The sequence below is a fragment of the Anas platyrhynchos genome, chromosome 9 (genome assembly GCF_047663525.1).
Source record: "Anas platyrhynchos isolate ZD024472 breed Pekin duck chromosome 9, IASCAAS_PekinDuck_T2T, whole genome shotgun sequence".
Classification (NCBI taxonomy): Eukaryota; Metazoa; Chordata; class Aves; order Anseriformes; family Anatidae; genus Anas; species Anas platyrhynchos.
Window position 1 is genome coordinate 9,531,029 of NC_092595.1, and position 22,601 is coordinate 9,553,629.

At 38.7% G+C, this 22,601-nt stretch overlaps 1 protein-coding gene across 5 annotated transcripts; it reads left to right on the plus strand.

Moving 5' to 3' along the window:
- Positions 1-836: 836 nt before the first annotated feature.
- Positions 837-20,133, plus strand: LOC101790094 (cytochrome P450 2J2). 5 transcript variants are annotated; one of them, XM_021274405.4, is made up of 16 exons: positions 837-962; positions 1,695-1,823; positions 6,033-6,227; positions 6,459-6,582; positions 9,299-9,457; positions 10,395-10,435; positions 10,686-10,844; positions 11,492-11,605; positions 12,671-12,833; positions 13,285-13,434; positions 13,942-14,102; positions 14,808-14,984; positions 15,799-15,940; positions 17,211-17,398; positions 18,571-18,712; positions 19,746-20,133. In XM_021274405.4, the coding sequence occupies exons 9-16, from the start codon at positions 12,722-12,724 to the stop codon at positions 19,922-19,924; spliced, it is 1,251 nt and encodes a 416-aa protein (XP_021130080.1). In that variant the 5' UTR covers positions 837-962; positions 1,695-1,823; positions 6,033-6,227; positions 6,459-6,582; positions 9,299-9,457; positions 10,395-10,435; positions 10,686-10,844; positions 11,492-11,605; positions 12,671-12,721; the 3' UTR covers positions 19,925-20,133. The 5 variants fall into 5 exon arrangements, with proteins under 5 accessions (XP_021130080.1, XP_021130081.1, XP_021130079.1 ...); XM_021274406.4 differs by having other exon boundaries at positions 6,459-6,543; XM_021274404.4 differs by lacking the exon at positions 6,459-6,582.
- The last annotated feature ends 2,468 nt before the right edge of the window (positions 20,134-22,601 follow it).

Below are 22,601 nucleotides of genomic sequence, written 5' to 3' on the forward strand. Positions count from 1 at the left end.
AGTCTCTGAGGAGAACAAGAATTGAATTCAGGCAGCATAAGCCTAAACAAAGTGTCCTAATACACATATTACACTTCAGACATCTACTTTCCCCTTTTATCATATTCAAGATTAAGTTATGACATTATGCTGAACATAATGGAGACAACATTGTGCTGTCAAGTGGATATTATGGTGTTTTCTGAACAGTTCTTTTACGCCAAGGATGCAAATTTCCTGATGGAAATTTTGGATGGGAAAAATGCAGAGGTCCTGTTATATTTGTGAAAAATAAAAATAAACTGAAGAAAGAGGCATAACCGTTATTAATTTGTTGATCCAGTAAGCTTTCCAGGAGGGGTTTGTGTGTAGCAAATTTTAACTTGAAAAGAGTCTTATATTTGTTATTCACTGACTTTCTTTGATGTAATCCATGGACAGAAGGTTGCTTTGAGAGTTTTTGGAATCTCCACGACTGCAAAGCAAACAAATGGCCTAATTTTGGTATTTTTGGACAAGATGGTGGAGTGAGGTCTCCTTTCTGGTGATTTTTTTCTTTGACTCATTTAGAACAGTATTTCAGACCTCATCCCCCATCTTGTCTCATGGGCCTGTGTATGAAATTTTACTTCGTATAGTTCTTTTTTTTATTATTATTATTTTAATTAGCTGATACACTACATTGGATTTTTCAAGACTTGAATAAGAACACAACTAGTATTATTATATACCTTCAAGTAAGTATAGGAGATTAAATTAATCCATACAAATTGCTTGCTTTAAAATTTTACTGTAATTTCTATGTCTTGATGAATTTTGTTATCTACAGTATCCAGCCCAAAACTTTCCATCAAAATCCAAGTTACCGATTAGACATGAAGTATGTTATGATCATGAAATACAAAGATTTAATGCCTTTCACGGGCTTCATAAGAACTCCTCTGAATTCCCTTAGGCTTCAATCAACTGTCTGCATGATACAGGTATGGCTATTCATTCCAGTTAGTTCTCTAACGATGTGAATTTCTGGAGGGTCAATAAAAGCAAATGTATCAATTGTAATCTTGCATTGTTCAGTCTTTAAATATAAGTGGACAAACATTTTGTCTTTTTTTTTTTTTTTCCTTCTCTTTAGTGGACTTCCAATTCAAACATGAAATACAGGGCAGTTTCAGGGGGCTGCAGACAAGCAACAACACTGCTACATTTGCTTTACTTTCTTTACTTTTCTGAGCAGCTATCACTTGTTCCCTTGCACTAACATACAGCTCTTCCGCTTCAGCAGGCTGCACATGCAGAGGCCTTACAGAAACTGGAAGTGGAAAAACTATGAGAAAGAGTATGCCCGCACACCTTTTTTTTTTTTTTTTGTTTGTTCAGTTCTTTGGACAGAGAAGTAGAAATAGCAGTGGTTAAGGAGCATCATTTTCAGCAGCATGGTTTTGTGTATATTTGAAGAGTTAAACAAAAAGCTATGAGGAGCAATTTAAAATTAAATAACTCTTATGGCTTTATCAGCCACCTCTTTTGCATAAATTGCAGTGTTAATGAGTTGTGCTACTGGGCACTCTTAAATCTACACAATTATTTAGGTCATGATGCTATTTGAGAGTTCAAAATGAGTTACCTGATGAAATTGGCTAAATAACTTGACTTACTGTTTGTGTGTGTCAGAACTTTACTTCATTGTATGCTTTTATCCCATTTTCATCCAGCTGGACCTGTATCGTTAAAAGGAAAGAAGTACTATTCTATTTCTCATTGTTTGTGCACTTACCATTTGCAAAATCTGTGACAGTGAAAGGCCACTGAGAGCTGTTGACGGATGTATGCCATCAACAAAGGTATGACTTAACACACATCAAAATTACCAGAACTAAGCCAAGTTGAGCCTTAAAATTACCTATTAATAATGGCAATTAAATGCCAGCGTGCTTCTACATTGATAGATTTAAAAACACAAAATATTCTACTTGTCCCTCCAGTCCATGCTTTTCTCCTTTTTCTTTTTTCTTCTTTCTTTTAAATCTGTTGAATGGTTGGGTTTGGTCAGCACGTCATTTATTACCAATTTATGCTCAGTAACCCTGTTGCTTTCTAGCTTCACGTTTTACGGAACCCATAGGTGGCAGTACTGTAGAGCAATCAGAAACATAATGTGTGGTTACAAAAATGCTTCAAGATACATCTATATTGCAACTGCTTGACACCCACCATGTTGAATGAGTGTGGCTTGGAAGCCCCCATCTGGTTGCCTTTTGAAGCAGTCACCAACAATTTCTAAAGGCTGAATCTCCATGTTGTATCATGGTGTGGTGTCTGTCATGATGTTGAAGCCTCCACTTACTATGACTTTTTTTTTTTTTGCCCTTGAAGCCCTTCTGGTCAGGTTTGTAGTACGTGTTGCCAGCTTGCTTCAGGCCTGTGGGAGGTCAGTGCTGGCTCTGACAGTACACCTTTCCTCTGTAGCTCTGGCATTGTACCCTGTTTGGATTAAGTTATTGACTTGTAAACCCGTGCTCTCATTACCATGATGAGTTAATTTGACATAAAGCCTTTTCTGATGTACAGGGCTCCTCCATTACCAGCATGCTCACCTTGATGACCTTAGAGGGATTTTCCAACATAGATGACTCCATGATTTTATGGTCCAGTCTCTTTACGTACACTGCATTGCAGTGTTGTGGTGTGTCCCATGTGAGCAGTCTTGCTACTCTTGCTGTGACCCCATCCTTCTGCCTGTTTGCTCTCTGAGACCTTTCTGCAGGGTAAATCTGGGTCCCCCTGAGTAAGGCTGAGCCTAACAAGAGACTTAGGCCGGGTCTGGCAATTTGGACAATGTGAGCAGTGTGTTTTCCTAGTGCTCGGTGAGAGTGGTGGGTGTCAAATGAAGCGTGGTGAGGCAAAGTTTTTCCAGAAAAGCTTAGGCAACACTTCACAAGGAAGGAAAAAAAATCAAACTGTTTTAGAGGGATTCAATGTTCCTTATTTTAATATTTTTTTCAGTACTTGTGACCAGCTCCTCTTCACATAAATCTTACTCCCTCTTGTCTGACAAGTATTATTGCAAGAGCTCACCAGTAAAGATGACAGATGTTCAGTCTGTTTATTTTGAATAGGTGAGGAAATCTGCTTTTGTAATGAAGGCTTCAAACCATAGGAGTGGGAAGCAAATGCAATGCCTGCAGGGGACAGGGAAAGAAGCAGCATAATCATCAGAAAGGTGAGAGCTGAATAAATGTTGAGTGTGGTGTGCTGGAGGTGGAAAGGGCTGTGCCCAGGGTGTTTGTTGCCTGCTGTGCTGTAAATACCAGGGTTTGGGTTTTTCATTGCAGGTTGCAAAGACAGATTCAGTACGTGTATTAGAAAACACGGAGTCGTTCTATGCTCTGCATGTGTTGCTTAGCATGGTAGCATATACTTGCTGCCTGGCTTGGTGTCAAGCTAAACAGAACAGACAATCGCTAAGCTCCCTTGCAGGTTTTTTTTTTTTTTTTTTTTTTTCCAGTGGAAATAATTTGGATTTCTCAACTCAGCTGTTCCTTCTCTCCTGCAGCTCTGTCTTTCAAGAGCTTCATAACAAGAGCTGTTAATTGGTCGGTGGATTCAGAATTTCTCTGTGGGAAAAGAATTACAGACATGGTATGTTCAAGCAAGCACCAGTGGAGAGTTGCTTAGAGCACAGACCTAGTGTGAAAATAGGACTGGAAAAAGCAAGCCAAGAAAATTGCTGTTCTGTTTTTCTGGAAGAGAGAACTTTGCTTACAACATCATAAACAAACAGTCTACAGCAGGAAGCAAAATTCTGTCTTAGTGGGGCCTGAAAACTGAAGAGCTTTTAAGGTTGTGTAGGCAACATACTGCAACGGGACTTGGGAGATTCAAATGCTGTTCCTCGATCTGTTCGTAGCTTGTCTATGATTGAGGAACTTGGTTCATCTCTCTAGGCCTAGTCAAACTTGCTCCTTTTTTAAAAGAGCTTTAAGGTTAAGCTAATGAAAGGTAAGACATAGATGGGAGGTATGGCTGTTTCTCTTGTTACCGTGCCTTCCCTGCCCCATGCAGTTGTTGCAATCGCTACCTGCTCCTGTGGCCTGAAACCTTCGTTATAAAAGCAGATGTTTGATCAGACTTACCTGTAAAGATGACAGAGATGTTGAGCTTTGCAATAGTATTTGCCAGATAAGCATGAGAAGGGCTTCTTGCATGGAGAGGTACTGCTCACGTATAATGGAGATACTGGAATGAAGAAAACTGATTGTGCATCAGGTCAGTTACCCCGTTCTCACTGAAGCATCAGGAAGAAGTAATTACTGTTCTGCAGATAGTCTTATTTTTGGAATTTCCTAATGTTTGAATATTTGTAGCCTCAACGTTGTTTGACAGTTTTTCAGAGCAGTATCTAGTAGCCTAGATGTTGCACTTGGAATGCCAAAAGTCACGGACAGAACAGAAAATTTCAGATAAGCTGAAATGGGTATTAAAATTATGTTTCTTCCTGAAAAGGAAATAGTAACTTTGAGTTCTACAATGATAGCTTAGAAATGTTCAGCTGTTTAACTTCTGAGAATAGAAAGTAATAATGCTTATGCCATTCTCATGCAGGAAGTAATGCAGGCTGAAATATTGAAGTTTCTGATTGCTCAGGATTGAGAAAGGTATAATCCATTTTCAACAGCATGGCAGTGCCCCACAGCTGAACAGCAGCTGACACAGGTCTATCGTGGCAGGACAAAATTCAGAGAAGCTATTAATTGTATGGATTCTTTTTGATATAGGGGAGCTCATCAAGGAGTGACTGAAAGGAAAAGATGTATGCTGTGTTTTTTTTTTTTTTTTTTTTTTTTTGTTTGTTTTCTGGACATATTTTGTGTTTCATGTTTTTCTGCCACCTTTCTCTTGTCTGTTACTGGGCGTAATATATGTTAAGCTGCAGTAGTTCTGAAAAAGCTGGAGAGTAGAAACCCACTAAATGAAAAGCCCCAATGTGGGACAAAAAATAATGAAAATTTGCAATTGTTTGGAACAACTATCTTGCAAATATCCTATTTCAAACATCGTGAAAATCAAGCAAATTCAAAATCTTAGTGATTATTTTTTCCTTTTATGACCACTCGTGTTGCAGCCTGTTCTTACTGGATAACCTTTGTGCAGATATCTTTTACCATACACAGAGGCTGCCAGAAGAATATACACAGTTTAGAAAGTATAAAGCAATTATCTGTTGCCCAATATAGTAGCTAGCTTTGGTTACCATGCTACTTGGCTAAGCACTAATGCTTACTGCTGCTCTTGAGACACTGCATGGGGCTCTGCTCACCAGTCAGCCACCAGATGGGGAAATGTCAGCCCCTGACACCCCTTGGATCTAGCTGATTTTCAGTGTTGCTTACTTGCTATCTTCCAATTCTCTGGTTTTTAGGTTTTACTCTTTTTCTCATCAACTCTTCAGCTGCTAGCTATTACAGTCTCAACAATTACAATCTATATCTGTTGTTATTTACTTTGCAGAGCTTTAGTTTATGTACTTCCTTGCACCTAATTTTCTCAGCAAAATTGAAGCTTAAAACCCCCTGGTAATGTGGCTATCAGGTTAGGTTTTCCAATCAAGGATCTTGTAATACTGAATACTTTCATAAATAACTTTTTGATAGATGGAAGCGTGTGCTTATATGACACAAAAACAAGCACTACGAACTGGACAGATAACCTAAAAAAATTCACCTTAAGGTTCGAGATAATGTAACTGTACACTGTGGATTATTTCTCATTAGATATGGTAGAGAGGGTAAGCAAAAGTACACATAAGGATCTAGGTTTTATAGCAGATCACAAACTTAAACATGAGTGAATATGTCAAACTCCATCCATCATTTTGCTGTTAATAAAAACTGATAAAGAAAAGCAGAAGCAATCATAAAAGGTGAGCCTGAAGGTCCATCCAGCCCACTATCTTGTCTGTAATCATAGTCAACCACTGATGCCTGAAGTAAGAAGAAAACATGGCAGGCATGTGCCTCTAATTATTTCTCTGATAATTTCCTACCCTTCAGGGACTTCCTGAGCTACTGGTCATGACTCTGTGAGCCAGTGGTGGCAGCATCCAGCCTATTTTCTGCAGTTTTCCATCTTTTGGTCAGTGGACTCTGTATGCATGCAGCTGAGACCTTACAGTGTTCCATGCCAAGTTGAGAAGTGTTTGTGACCCAGCAGTGTTTTGCTATTGCAATTTGACAAACCTTGATCAGGTGGGTGATGGTATTTACTGATGAAGTTTACAGGATGGCAGGTTGGTTGTGCCAGTAGTTCCTGTACTGGTAAGAACTTCATCAGAGATGCTGCACTGCAGTATGAATCTGTGGCTGCCTTGCAGATACAGACCCCAGGCAGGACAAAGCTGTGCCTCGTTCTATTAGCACAACTAATGCAGGCCAATCACTGGTAGGTCATCTAGGTAGTATATCCATCTATCATTGCAGACTGCTGTGGTGATCATGTCTGCTGTCTGGGTAACAGCCTTGCAGTTGGACTTCTAGAAGACCATGGGCCAAAGTTTCAAAGACAGTAAGTGTGGTGACCAAGTAGGAGTATCTGGGTGTGCAGGTAGGGTTAACGTTTCCTGGAATGCTAAGTTATTTTAGATTCTTTGTTTTTCTTACAGGTGCAATGCTTTCATTTAGTCACTAATTCAAGCCCAGCTAGAAAAAGTAGAAATTTAAAAATCAGAAGTTGTATTTCTCCTTAGTTTCCCTGAATGTAAAATGAATAAAGGGATGATGAAATTTCCATTATAATAAACTAAAGTATTTCCAAGTTGAACTTGGAGAAAGTGTGCTGATAAAAGTGCCTTATTTTATTTTATTTTATTTTATTTTATTTTATTTTATTTTATTTTATTTTATTTTATTTTATTTTATTTTATTTTATTTTATTTTATTTTATTTTATTATTTATTTACCTTGTGTGAGTAACATGTTTGCACTTCAAAGTAGGTGCTTTTGTTCCTCACTTGCAGTTAGGCAGAGATTCATCCCCTGTCTTTCATAGGGGAGAGAATTTATTACTGCCAGGCTTGAGTAGCAGGGATATAGAGAGCATGAGGAAATTTGCATCAAGCTCAGAGAATCTGAGCTGTGTACTTGGCTGCTGAGGGAACTACTGTTTTACATATGTAAATTTGGTGTTTGTGGGGACAATCGACCAGCTCAGCTTAGTGTGTGAACAGCCACCTTCAGCTGTTCCTTTAACAAGAATATCTGGAATATATATATATATATATATAATATATATCTGGCTTCTCATATGGGTCAGGACTCTGCAGGTTTAGGACTCTGCGGGCATTTAATAAATCCAGGTTTTACTACAGACATTATAACTTAAATAAATAAATAAATAAAATAAATGCAGAGAACACGTAGTGAAAAGAGCTCTGGGAGTAAAGGAAAACACGACACCTAAAAAACAAATTTCTCTCTTGAATTATCTGAAGGAAAAACAGTTGTTCTTTAATTGAAGCTATGATTCTTATTTTCATAGCATGTTGGAAGGCAAAAACTAGTTGAATGTGCAGAGAGTAAATTCCTAGTGATCTGGAAGGGAAAAAGATTGAAAGAGAAAGTGATGAGTTATCTATTGATTTTTGGATGTCACAAGAACTTTTTCAGAAGTTTCGGAAGAACTCTGGAGCAGTATAAGGTAGCTGTTAATTTCTTAGACAGACCTCTCTTGTAAAATAGACATGAAATACTGTCAGTCAGTCAGGCTGTCATGTTCTTGGTCATGTTTCTCATGAAACTGCTGTGGGTACATAGATGCTTTCTCCTGGAGCTGACTTTAAGTCCTATCCTTGAAAAATTCAGGAAGGTGAGGGTTACTGCAGCTCATGACATTGCCCACATAATGAAGTTTTTGCGAAATTATTACCTCTATGATAAACTGTCACAACTGGCTAAGAGAAGCTGTATGCTGAGTACTGTAGACCTGAGAATCAATTTTCATGTGTGATGTTTCATCTGAATCTACTCTTAACTTGCTACTGCAAGTAGTAGTACTTCAAGTGTATTGGTCACCTTCTTGCTTTGGGAGACTGAAGCAGGAAAACATGCACAGCTGTCAAACATTTTAATTTAGTTTACCTAATTACTTAGTAAAAAGATAATACTTAATGTATAGTTGCTGAATCTACAATAACAAAATGTAGCAAGTGGCAAATGCAAAAGGAGTGTTCTTTCCCATACTCTGGATTTTAGGGGCAGTTTACTGGAATTTAAGTAACAGCTGAGGTTAGTAATGTCCTTAATGCGGAGATCAGTATTGTCACAATTTTTTTTTTAAAGAATGATGTTGTACTTTTAAAATGTTTTTGGAAAACCTGAGAAGAAGAACTGTCATGATACTGACTGCTTGTCTCAGTTCTTGATTGAACTCAAGACTGACAATGGAAATGTATCATGAAGAAGTAATTCAGTTTTCCAGTTTCTCTCTGTATGGGATTTTAGGAAGAAGCTGGCTGTGCTGAATTTGTCCATGAATCCTTCAGTTTAAAAACAAAAAATAAATAAATAATCAGCTGTCACACCTAGACAGAAACACGGGAAGAGGAAAATAATACCCTCCATCTGCAAGTGTGGGTGTATGAAATGCCCAGCTGTTATTCAATAAAACTATCATGGACTGAACTACAGGGCCAAAGTATGCAAAGTCATAGCTGTGTTTACAGAAATGGAAACCTGATCAGAACTGAGAAGTTATTAGATAAGAAGCTGTGAGTGATTTCAGACAAGATGTGTATTTTAAAATTCTTCCAGATGTAGCAATGAGCCATTGTCAAATACCCACCAGACATGCACGATGACTGTATGTAATACACATCTGAATATTTTTTAACAAAGCTGTTGATTGTATACCCCTTCGCATTGTAAATCTTGCATTAAGGTTGCCTGTGATGCCTGATGAGCAGCAGTTCAAGATGAAAGCAAAAAGGCAGCGTGTTTCTTAGTTGCAGTGCTGCTTGCAAACCAGGAAGGGATTATCAACCTTATTTAGTAATCAAAGAGGAGAAGGTATACCAGAATATAACCTTCGTCCTGTAAGTAAAATGGTTTTATGGCCTTTCAGTCCATCATAATGAAATGTGAACGCCCTTATTTAAATAAGGTTTGTGTCAGGCAATAGTGATTTGTACTTGCAAGTTAGTGATATACTACATGCCCTCAACGATGCATTCACTCAGAAAGGGAGCCAGACAGAAATACATCACAAAAATGTTTAAGACAGATGTAATAAATCAATGGAAATCGAGTTTCTCATTTTTTTTCAGAGTCAGAGTGGCCTTGTAAAGTACTAGTGGAATTCTGATGACAAGTGGGGCTCTGTTCATGTTTCTTTTCTAATTCTGCATCTGGGACCAGACCCATCTTGCATAATCAGAAGCATCTGGCATATAAACTTCAGAGCTGATCAAGAGAGTCTGAACAAGGTATGTGTTCATGTTCCCAGACAATTCATTTGTGAATAAGTAACACCAGTGTAAACATTAGGATTTTAGAATGTATGAAAAATCTGGTGTGGATAAGGATGAAATGACACAGATGATGGTAACTCTTTTTAAAAATGTACTTTATCATGATACGAATTATTCCAAGAAGCAAGACGTTTCAAGATGCCCTATTATACAAGTGTAGGGTTCATCCTTCTTGGTGTGTGTGTTTGTAAATCTAAAGGAGTGAGATGCCTGCCAATTTCCTTTGCTCCATCATTTGAATGAAGCAGATGTACAATGCCTCTGAAGAGGCAGGAAGCTCCAATTGGTGAGACTTGTTTGAAGACTATTCAGAGAATAGTTTGAAGACTATGACAGAGCTTGCTGTGTGTAGAAGGACCTAAACAAGGTCCTCAACCAGCAAGCATGCTGGAAATTCTCCTCTAGACATGTCTGGGGAAGAACAGAGGACTTAATTTATAAAAGTAGCAATTTCATAAGATACGCATTTCAGCAATGTGTGTTGGCTACAGCATGCTTTTGTTAAAATGAACTGGTGTTGATGTATTTTCTGATCTTTATCTCATTAGTTACATTTTTTTACATCTTGTATTGTGCATTCTTGTGTTAAGATTTCCTGTTAATTTTCTGAATTCCATTCTTTAGTTGCAAATAGGTATAAAACTTATCCAAGGTCAAGTCTACTTGTAGTGATGTTTTTGGTCAAGATTGCAACACTTACAATCCAATGATTGTCACTACAAAACTAATGGAGAAAGTGAACTGTAGATGAAAACAGCAAGATAAGATCCTGGAGAGTGTGGAAACTGTGGAAAGCCTGTGAGAGTACTTGGTCCTGTTTGGATTAGCTGTAAAACATTTGTATGAATTGCACTATTTACTGAGATATTTTCTGTTTTTCTTTCTCTTATAGCCTGAGGGAGATGTAATGAAGTTGGAGATAACATGCTTCTTGTAAGTTAATCATATGTGCACTGGCAATGTTACAGAACGTTGCCGATGCATTTCAGTTTATTTTACGGAGGCTGTTACAGAGAAAAAAGTACTTTGCCTAAAGTTGCTGTTATGGAGGTAGCCAGTATTAATATCATAATTTCAGAATGCCAAACCTGGTGACTGTGTCTTTGCATAGTTTTGGAGTTCTTGTAGACTTAGTACATGTGTGTTTTTTGTTTTGCCTACAAATATTTTTTTTTCCTAACAGGAAAGCCTCCTTGGATGTGGGAATAAGGTGCTGGCACCTGAGTGCCACAGCTGGGAGGACCTGTTAGGGATCTGCTGGAGAAGCACCTTTTATATAACAGCAGGAATGGGACGGAGTTGAGCAGTTGTGGAAACAGCTGAAAACAAGCATTCCACTTAGGTACTCCGGACTACTTCACCCCATTTTTCCTAAAGCTTGGTCCACTAATCTTGATAACTCCTGTATCATCCACTGTCATTCTGTATGCATGAGTATAATGTCCTTTTGAGCAATGGATTGTCCCTCTCTCCTGCCTCCATCCACATTTTGCTGCTTTTGTTGGTGCTGAAGAGATGTGTGTGCCTAGACTTTGGGTAAATGCCCTGGAGAATGCTACCTGGTCAGTTCTCCTGTCTTTGTCAATACATAGCTGACCTTCAAGTGACATATTCCATCAAACTGATTGCTCAAAGGGATGTTTCTGAATGTAAGATGCAAGTCTAAATTAAGCGTCTGCCTTCTAGCCTTTATTGGATCTTGAAGCGATGACAGGTATTAACATATTGCAGCACAGTGATGTATTAAATACATGCAGGGATGGGAACAGTCCTCATTTTCTAGAATAGGGAAGTGTGGTAGGGAAGAAGGGAGGAGAAAAATTCAGAAAGCTTAAAAGCGAGGAGGTTGTCTTTGGGAAGATTTAAGCAGAACAATACAGAATCAGTTCAACAGATTCGTAACAGCTTTCTCAGTGATAGTCTCGTTTAAAGTGTGAAATGATAAGTGTAATACTACTATCCCTGATTTTGTTTCTTTGGGGTGTGCAGTTCCTGAAATTGCAATGGAAAAGTCGTGGATTTCCTCCTGGACCAATCCCACTTCCCATTGTTGGAGGTGTCTGGCGGATAAATTTTAGAGCTGATCATAGGAGCCTGAAAAAGGTATGTATTTTTGAGGATGTGAACAGAGGAGCAAAAAGTGTAAAAAATAGGGATGGTTGTTGGTAGGCTAATATGGTACTAGAGAAAACTTCATTGTGAGGGAAGGTGGGTCATGGAAGTTAAATTAAATGCCTAAATAAGTTAAGTAAAATCTGCAGATTCCTTGCAAATAAACTGATGGTGTAAATGATGGTGAAAGGAATGAAATCATGGAAAGAATTAGGTCCATGCTGAGCATATTAATTGAGGGTCTTTCAGTGTTCAGCCTCCTCCACTGAGACAAAACTTCACAAAATAATCCAATGTGCTGATAAATTTTTTTTCAAGACCCAACCTTGCTAAACGAGACTGGCACATGATGGGGTATTTGGCTGCAAGGGGAGAATATAGGCTTTAGGGAAAAGGAACTTAAAAGGCATTGATGCCAAACATTTCTAATGGGAGGACAGAGCTGTACTGTTTCTTTGTGTGGAGGTCGGGACTTTGTCCTCACTGAATATCCACAGGGTTGCCTGAGACCAGTCCCTATCGCTGGCCAAGCAGAGGTGGGATCTCTGTTCATGCTCTTCAGCTTCACTGTACTTTTGTATGAGATGGGAGATGGTCTATTGAATCTTGAAATTTGTAGTGCTAGGAGAAGTGACAACGGGAATGTGTAATTTTAAGAGGTTATAGTTTTTGGTTGAGGAAATAAAACGTGGAGTTGAAAAATGTAACTGTGAATGGGCAGGTGAACTTCTCTTGTGAAACTGAATATGATCTGTAAGCACTCAGTTGTGGCATTTTCCTAAATGTTATTATTTGCAAAGACAACCCAAGTTAAGCTTTAAAAAGGGCATAGAGCATCTGTTTTTTTTATCATTCACATTACTATGAGTAGTGGGGTCTCAGAGAGAGCACAGAACTTTACTCCCAAGTTCAGGAAATAAAAAGGCAAAATAGTTTTGTTTTGCAATGTGAGTGTTTATCACAGTAATGTCATGTTGGAAGAGAGGAGCCCATCATGTGTGTCCTTTGGTTGATGTTTCTCCAATGAGTATTTTTTGTCATTGGTCAAACCTACAGCTAGCAAAAATCTATGGCAACATCTGCACCCTGTGGCTGGGTCACAAACCTATGGTGGTGCTTTATGGATTCAAAGCTGTGAAGGATGGTCTCACCGTCAACTCAGAGGATGTTTCTGGGCGACTACAGACCTATATGTTCAACAAATTTTCACGTGGAAGAGGTAAGATGTTTGTGTCTGTGAAAGAACTTTGTGTCTGTGAAAGTCCTTAGTTCCCAGTTCACCCATTTGGTCTGCTCCAGGTGGTTGATACAAGGCAAGCCTGTGGTATCCCTCAAAATGGTCTCCAAGATAGCCTGCAAAGTGCTGCTGTCACACGTGTTCGAGAATCTCACCAGAGCAGCAGCATTTGTACTAGCTAGGTCTCTTATTTATCCATTAGCTAGGTCTCTTATATATCCATCCAGTGTTGTCCAAGCTTGTGCCCTGATTTGAAATAGTCCATGTGAGGCTCACTTGGAGCTTGAAGCCTCCTCTGTAAGCTGAGGCTGAAGTAATCCTTTATGTTCCTGGTTGTTTGTTTACAGCAAAGGCCACTGTGAACAATTCTTAGCATGTATGTTATTTACTGTTACATGACTATTAACATAAAATTAATTCTTAATGACTGAAGGTATCCTGGTCTCAAATGGTCTCATCTGGAAACATCAGAGACGTTTTGGAATTGCAACGCTCCGGAAACTTGGAATGGGGAATAAAGGCATGGAACGTGGGATACAAACCGAGGCCTATCACTTGGTCAAGTTCTTCAAGGACAAAGATGGTATGCCACTGACAAGGTGCCCTGGGAACTGCATTTCTATTTTGATGTAGGGTCATGTAGGCTACCTACTGAGGTTAAAAACAAACTATTTTTGTTCCAGAAAAGACTGGGATTAGAGTACAGCCAAGATTATTTAGAGGGTAATATAATTTAAGTGCAATCAAAACTTTTTGTACCATCAGAGCTCAGCGGTGTGTATTTTGGTATTAGCACCAAGATTTAAAAACAAAACAAAAAACAAAACAAAAACAAAAAACAAACAAACAAAAAAAACAAACCACCAAACCAAAGCAAACAAACAAAACAGATAAGGGTGGAAGTTAAAGACTTGATGCCTTCCTGTCCTCATTTTTGAATGAGGTTTATCTGTTGTTAAATTTGCCAGTGAATTTTGAGGCTTTCAGTATAACAGTCTAAATAGCATAAGTGCTATTTATTATAAAATCTTGCTTTCAAAGTAGCAAAGAAGAGAGTGTTTTGGTGACAAATGTTTATGTCTGTTTGCAGGAGAAGCTGTTGACCCTTCATTCCCCATTGTTCATGCCGTCTCTAATGTGATCTGTGCTGTGGTCTTTGGACATCGTTTCTCCCTGCAGGATGAAACTTTCCGCCAGCTGATTGAAGCATACAATTGTGTAGTGGCTTTTGGGAACAGCTACACTTACTATGTGAGAAAATGACACATTTAATAAGCAAATTATTCAATTATTGAACATTATATTTATTGCATTACCATGCAATGTTAATTGTAGGATTATATATTATCATAGTATACTATTTAATCACAAAGATGCTTATTTAAAAATACTGATGATGAATGTGAACTGGGCCTGGAGTGCTTTGGGTTTGACATTACTAAACTAGTACAAATAATTAAAGTTAGAATTTCCCAGGAGAGGCAGTGTGCTTGGGATGCTTAACTCTTTTGTAATGGAAAGACCAGTATTATTGAGGTGAAAAGTGATACTTTTTTAGTGGAGTAAAAGATTGTGGTTTCGCATTGTCTGTATCCCCCTGTGTCAATTTATGTAATTATATAAATATTAATTAGTATTAAATTTATTACTGTTAACTCATACAGAATAGGCTTGCTTGTGAAACTGGATTCCTCTGTTGGTGAATTAACAGGGCAAATACTAGTGAGGTTATGCAGTAAGGATAAGAAAGAATACAGAGTAGAAATTGCATCATCTTTAATTTATGTTTTTAATGCCTGTTTGTGTTCTCATCATGACATTTCTCTTTGCTGCAATACTTTTCCTAGAGAAATTCATTCAGTAATTCAGTATTTAAAATGTCTGCATTGTATCTCTGTAATGGCTTTAGTCATGTCATGTAACTTACAATATTTGTGTTGAATGCTTGCTCCACAGATATATGAAATTTTCCAATGGTCTTTAGCGTGCTTTCCGGGACCTCTACAAAAACTAGAATCTCGCTGTGATTTTGTTCGTTCTTTCGTAAGGCAGGAAATCAAAAAACACAGGGAAAAAGGCACCATAGATGAACCAGAAGATTTCATTGACTTTTACCTGGATCAGATAGAGAAAGTGAGTAATTTGTGCTGTAATTGACAAAAACGATATCATAGCAGATTTCCTGCACGTTTCACATAGCTGTCTATACATAGCAACATCGTTACAGAACACTACAAATTCAGTTTAAAAACCATGCTGTCAAATTCAAATATGATTTTTAAATAGTCACTTTAATTGCTTGTTTTAGAAGGATAAAATAATTACATCATTTTTTATTTTTTTTTTTTATTATACTCCGGAGTCCTTAGACAAGAGTAGGCAATGGTTGGTTTTAAAGATTTAAATATTTAGATGGCTCTTTAATTACGATCCTTTGTGTCTTTTCAGTGTTTAGCTTTATTTTCTTTGTGCCTTGTACTAAACTTTTGTTTGCTTAGTAGGACTGTATGATTATTGAAACAATCTAAAAGAAAAATGATGGCAGTCTCTGCCTTGAAAAATAGTGTAAATAAATAAATCATAACACATGAGAGATAACTGAAATCAGTAAATGTGCAGGGAGTGGCAAGGGTGGGATAAAACTTCTGAAACGTTTTTCTGATGTGGATGTCAGCAGTAAGGCAACAAGGAGCTCTAAATGTAATAGAGCCTTATAGAGCCTTGGAATCCTGACACTTTCTGTAGCACCTGCAATGAAAAGTATGTATGAATTTACTTGAGAAAATATCTTTGTAAGTCTTTTTATTATTCGGGTACCTGTATTTTCTCCATCTTCTGGGAATACTCTGTTTACTTACACTGATCACTGCATGTCGCAGTGGGCAGATACATTGTCTGACAGATGTACCTTCTGCACTCTTACTTAATTTCTCATTGACACCTGTAGGCTAAAAATGTCCCAGATTCTACTTATGATGAAGAAAACATGGTGCAGTCTGTTTTTGACCTCTTCCTGGGCGGCTCTGAGACCACTGCTACCACTCTGCGTTGGGCTCTGCTCTATATGGTGGCTTATCCTGACATCCAAGGTGGGTTATAGACATAAACACGGAGATATTTCAAGTAGAACAGTTCTGTTCCACATCCCTTTTCTTTTTTCTTTTTATTTTTTGATATAATATTTCCAGCTCTGTTTTTAAGAAGCCAATAAAGTAGAACATTTCCAGACAGAGAAATAATTTAAAATTTATTAATTAAATTTAAATTTAAAATTAATAAAAATTTCAGAGTTGTCCAGCTTCTGATGTATTTTGTCTTCTGTGTATTTTGTCATGATTTTTGACAGACTGTTTTAGTACTGTAAGAATGCAGTAGAAAATAGTCTGATTGAGAAGACTCAAAGTGAGATAGGAGCTTGAGTTAGGAAAAAAGTGATCCTTTCCTTGTATATGAAATGTCAAACATACATTGTTTGTGCTGATTAACTGAGACATCAGTTGATTTCTGCATAAGTATATTCATCATAATTTATGGAACATTAAATAGAGAAGAATAGAGAAGACAGAAAGATGCCTGACAAATTCTACACAACGGCAAAGTTGCTCACTAGTTTCAAAAATGTTTAAATGATTTGATATAGGGATTTCAGTGATGGTGAATTGCTAAGCCAAGTATGTGTTCTCAGTGCCTGGATTTAGAGCTAGACAAGACACGCTACTTTTGGTTCTAGAAAGCTGGAAGAACAGAGCCCTGTACACACATGCAGCTTTCAAATTCTTAAAAAAAATAATAAAAAATCCCTCTTGGATTACTAGCCTTGTTTTTAAGCTCGAAATTTGATCCTGAACTTTCTCAGACTGTGTGAGGTATGGTACTTACTGAAGCATAAGTAAGAGCTAAAAGGGATTAACAATTGGTCATGGTTAGGTAATATTACCCTGTCCCAACTCTCAGCATTACTTCTGTGTATCAGTTTGATACAATGGCTTCCTTACAACATGTTGCTGAGTGTGCAGTGAGTCTGTATTCAGCTAGAGTAAAAACAATAGCTTGATTAATTGTATTAATCTATTAGTAAGAAGCTCTTGTTTTATTTACAGTTTGCTCTCTTTCTTTTAATTATGAAGCTCAATAAATCTTTTGGGCTTGTGGAAGGATGATCTGAACAGAGAGCCTATAAACTAAGAAATGCCAAATTTTAGTCAAACGGTAAAATTGTATGAATGTATGTACAGTTGTATAGATGTATTTACATTTTAGGATATGGTGAGTACAATTTATTTACATATTAATTTTTTCTATCACTGCTCGTTGTGGTGTTCTATGTAAAAAGGACTTTTTTTTTTTTTTTCTTTGTAGAAAAAGTCCAGAAAGAGCTGGATGTCGTTTTGGGTTCTTCTCATCAAATCTGCTATGAGGATCGGAAGAAACTGCCTTATACAAATGCTGTGGTTCATGAGATCATTCGCTTTAGTAGCATTATTTTAATCACAATTCCTAGAGAAGTAGTGAAAGATACAACTGTGCTGGGGTATCACCTTCCAAAGGTACCCTATCTATTCCAATATGACCTTTGTCCATAAGTTGAATTCCTCATAGTTGTGTTTTCCCTCATCCACTTTTCCTTACGGTTCAGTGGTTGTTGGTGACAGTACTGACAGTGCTTTTCCCCTCCCATGCCCTCTGACCTGTGCCTTTTTCTCATGAACAGTGAGTGAAAACCCTTGCCAAAAGCAGAATTTCACAGCAATTAAACCTGTGAGAGTGCTGCAGAGTCTTACTTTCCAAGAGTTTGTGCTTTTAAAGTACTTTATAAGCATTTGAGTTCTTATACTTTCAGAAGATCTTAGAGAGGACTTACCAGAAATGCACAGTGTTGTCAGCATATTGATAATGACAGGATATTGTCTGCGATATGGACAGATGGGAAGTTGAATTTTTTTTCCCACTTGTGATGCCTGAGACAATACCAAGCATGAACTCAATTTCATTCACTTAGGACTTTTCTTCTATATTATTACATCTCTGGCATCTTATTTGAAATATAATGAAGATATTTCCCTGCAGCTCCTGAACTGCTGTCTGACCTCAAACAAAAATCTACCGGTAGTTTCCTTGACTCATGAAGCTTTTCCAAACTTAATCTCAATGCCAAACCTCCCCAAAGCCACACATGGAGACACCTTCCTGCACAGCACTGCTCCGTGGTGTTTGCCATGCACACCTTCCTTCCCTCCACCTTGAGAAAGATAATTTGAAATATACTGTTTCATTTGCAGGGTGCTTAGTTTTCCATTTGTAAACCTGCTAAAGCTTGTCAAAAGTGGGAAAATCATTTTACTAAATTTAGGATAAGCTAAAGAACCTTACACCCCTCATTGTGTTGCAGTTGCTAACAGAACAGAAAAAAGGACATGAAGGGAGTAAAGTAGGGAAATACCTAAAACTGAGCTACTGAGGTTTATTATCTATTTTTTGAAGAGAGAAATGAATAAACAAACAATAAAACAACAAAACCACTCACACAAACACAGACAATGAAATCAGTTTGAGATTATTTTATTGGGAACAAAAATGTTTAATCTTTTAATTCTGCTACCTCTTCATGTGACTAGCAGAGCAGTGCCCTGAGTTGTAGCTGGAATTGGTTTGTGTCCTTTTCTTCATGATGTTTGAGCAATTGAGTGGCAGAACTGAGCCAACAGCATCTTCTTTGCAGGGTACTGTGGTTATGGCAAATATAGATTCAACTCTTTTTGACCCTGAATACTGGGAGACCCCTCACCAGTTCAACCCTGGTCATTTCTTGGACAAGGATGGAAATTTTGTGACCCGAGAGGCCTTCTTAGCCTTCTCAGCAGGTAGGTGTGCTGATAACTGAGCCTGTTTGTGTGGGTTAGACTGTGAACGTGAAGCTGTATTATTTTTCTTGTGGAAAAGACTAAAGGGAGTGGAATCCCATAATAGGAGTACATGGTTTTCTCAGGCCCAAAAATTGTTTGATTGGAAAATAACTCATTTGGTAATTTTATAAACTGTTGACCTTAAATTTTTGTGAAAATGCAGAGAAAGTAAAAGGAGTAAAGACCTAGAATTGCCAATAATTTTGGGATTAAAGTCCTTACACTGTTCTTTGCCACCCTCTGCATTTGCCAGATTATGCTATTATTGTGGTGGTTCCATGGCAGCGTGCTCTGCTGGAGCTGATTTACTGTGTATAAATAATTCAGTATTTGTTGATACAGGAATTTGAACCTGTATCAAATGCATCCCGGATGGGTATGCCTTTCCCAGAGAGCTTCTGGAGATGCTCTTTTACTAAGCGTCTGTGTTTATAGAAGAGTAAACAATCAGTTGATTAAACAACAAATAAAACAAAAGCTATTAAGGATTATGCCAGGATTATGGATAGTCTGGTTGTCAGAGCTCTCACCTGGGATGTGAAAGCGTCAGCCTCATGGTTCCTGGCCTACACTGGGCGGAAGAGGAATTTGAACATCCCAGGCCTAACCTTAGAGCCTGTCACCACCTCTCTTGCTCAAACTTAACACAAAGTTAATTGATAAATTGGGAAAAGTTTTTGATTCATATGATTTATTTGGAATCAAGAGACTGAAACAGAGTTTGTAGCAGCAGGGAGTTAGGGATTAGTTAGTAAAGTGTGAAACTAGGGAGAAGCATCTCTGGTACCTTTTTCTGTAGTCTGGGTAGATCCTGCTTATGGTCAACTGCAGACACCTCAATTGTTCAGTCAGTTTGAGAGAAAAATGTCAAATTCAGCAAATCCTTGTTTCCTGATGAGAATGAGTGATGCTTTTTTGAAAAGCTGGGAAGCAAATGCAGGCTACAGATTTGTCTAGGTACTTGACTGCTCTTTCCCTTCTCCCTCTGCAGGACACCGTGTATGCCTGGGGGAGGTGCTGGCGAAGATGGAGCTCTTCATCATCTTCTGCAGCCTGCTGCAGATTTTCAAGTTCACTCTACCAGAAGGAGTTAAGGAAGTCAACATGGACATTATCTTCGGGAGCACAATGAAACCCCATCCATATAAGCTCTGTGCCAATCTTCGCTAGGTTGCAGGGTATCACAGGTTTGAGGAAGAGGCACTGACACAGGCTTGCTAGTTCACCTTTTATGTTCTTCATTTCTAGCCCAGATTCATTGTCAGTCTGCTCCTGTTGTGTCACGTGTCTAAGAAGCTGGTTGTGAAACATATTATGTTTTTCTTTTTTCCCTGTGTCTGGAAAACCTATGTATGCTTTTCTTGTGTATTAGAAATGAAATAAACACACAGAAAATGATTACAGTGCCTGATCTTACTTTAGAGTCTACTTTAGAGGCTCAGTGGGAATCCTACTAGAGGGAGAAGGAACATTAAAGCCAGGACTTAGGGGTGCTTCCCATTGACCCCATATATTCTCAATTCTAGAGTGGGGTATGGAGATGCACTTCCCAGAGGTGGTGGCTCTGGGCATTGCATGAACCCCTGTGGTGGGTGCATGGGGGAAAGAATTGTTGTGCTGGGACCTCTGAACTACCTGTGCGCCAGCTGGTTTGTCTATTTAGCACATAGCCGCGTGGAGGTGATAGCTTGGATCTGGAAGTAGTAGAGCTACCTCAGTGCAACCCTTCATTTCACTGTGAGGCTTGGGACGTAGGCTGCCAGTGAAGGCACCCCTCCCGTATTCCCTGCTGAAGAATTGCAGAGGGGAGCCCCAATCCTGGTGAAACAAAGGTGGCAAAAATGGTAAATGACAAGTGGGCTGGCCTGAAGATGCTTGTTTTGCATTTATTATTGTGGTGCATTTGAGAGGCAGTCTTAAAGAGGGAGTCCTCTCACCCAGTGGAGGCAGTTTGTAGTGGTGATGGTGAAAAGAAGTCTAGGTTGGCCACATCTCTTTATTGATGTCTGAAAAGACAGTTACAGGGAATGCCTGGAGTCCTGAGAAGCAAAGCTGGGCACCTACAAAGGGAGGGGCAGGGCAAGAAAAAATTACATCGATTTTCTTGAGAGCTGTGTGAGGGCTTTCTGTGAGTACAGATGCTTTGTGTAGCATGCCTCGTGGCACACAGACTTCAGTAGCTGAGCTAATGGAGACTGTTAGCAGAGCTGCTGGGCAAAGTTCTTGCCAGTTTCCTTCCCTGAGGAGGTTTTAGAATTGTTATTGCAATTATACTCCATGGATGCTTTGTTTATCCAGCGTGACAATTTTCTTTCTTTAATGTAATGTTGGTTAAACACTTCTATTCACATCTGTGAAGGAGCTCGGTATCAGGAGGCTTACTGCTCTTTTCTCAGGCTTCTGGCTAGGGGCTCAGATGGATGCTCTTGGGACTGCTGTGGATCTGAAGCTTGCTCTTGCTGCCACTAGTCAGGACTTGGGAGAAGAGATGCGTGAGCTCATGTGGTTCTCCTGCAATCTAATTCATCTCTAGCTCTGATACATCTGTGTGATGCTGCATGTGCTGTGTGGGCATGGATTTTTGGGGGTGTGGAGGGTGGGTTGTGCACTAATGTGGAGCTAGGATTCAGTTTTCCTACCGTATAAAGATGGTGTTGCAGCAGTGGGTATAATGAGGCATCTGGTTGCTACCAGAGTCTCAGGCATCTCTGTGAATGTCTCTGTGAATACAGCATGTGCACGTCCTGGAGACTGAATAAGAGGTGAAGTTCAGGAAAATGAGAAATGAGAAAGTAAGAGGTAGGCAAAAGGGAATGCGCTAAATAAAGGAAGAAACCAGCTAGCACTGGAGCAGTTTTCACTCAGAAGTAATATGGTCCATTTGACTTTGTCGTTTTAAATAGACCTACAAATCTTGAACTATTGGAAACTTCTGCTCCGTAGTTGTAGTGGGACAAAATTCAGTAAGAAATACTTTGTGCTTGTGTCTTTGACAGCCACAGCATATTGAATCAGGCAATCTCGTTCCTAATTTCTATCCCAAGTGCTACTGGCCCTCATTGTTCATTGTTACCATACCCAATATTTTTCTACATAAATATTCAGACTTGTGATTTGCATACTGATGTCCGTGTAGTTAATACTACTCTATTGCAAAGCAGCCTGTTCTTTCAATTGATTGTAATGCTGACAAAAATTGTTGAGAAGAAGAGAAAATATATCTGAAATTTAACAACATACAAGAATGTGAAAAGAAATCAATGCAAGAAAAATAACAAATCAGTAGAAAGGGGAGAGGACAATGTTTAATTGGAGTCACCTGGCAATGAAGGATGTTGCAAGGGTCCTGGTTCTGCCTTTCATGTCCCAAGAGTTAGCAATGCAGTGGACATCACATGAGTTTTTTTCCAAGCCCCGTCTGGCTCTGTCTGGGAAGTTTTAAAATTCCTTATTAATTATGGGATTGAGAAGTCTTAGTGTATGTGTGCATACACACCCATGGCTATAACATCCTTCTCATTTCAGAAGCAGATCAATGCTGCAGTCAAACCTCTGCTGCTTCTGTCCTGTCCAGCCTGAGGAACTCCTTTACCTGTTCTATTAGAGCCTTTCTGCCAGCATGATGATACTGCATCTCCAAAAAGCATAAACTAACAAATTTCTGTCAGCGTGATCCTGTCCACAGAAGGGATTTCAGCAGTGCAGAAATATCAGCATGGAGACAAATATTTTTCACGCTTCAAGACAATAGAGCTAAGTCAGCAAAATCTAAGCATGTGTTTGACCTGCGCAAATCAGCGGCCAAACACTTCATTGTGCTAGGAGTTGCTACATGTAAGCAATCTTA

Excerpts from the sequence above, each read along its gene's own strand:
- LOC101790094 (XM_021274403.4), top strand. The coding sequence starts at position 11,441 with ATGATAAGTGTAATACTACTATCCCTGATTTTGTTTCTTTGGGGTGTG. Across the intron at positions 13,435-13,941 it reads GTTCTTCAAGGACAAAGATG|GAGAAGCTGTTGACCCTTCA; the intron begins GTATGCCACTGA and ends GTCTGTTTGCAG. Across the intron at positions 18,713-19,745 it reads CTTCTTAGCCTTCTCAGCAG|GACACCGTGTATGCCTGGGG; the intron begins GTAGGTGTGCTG and ends CTCCCTCTGCAG.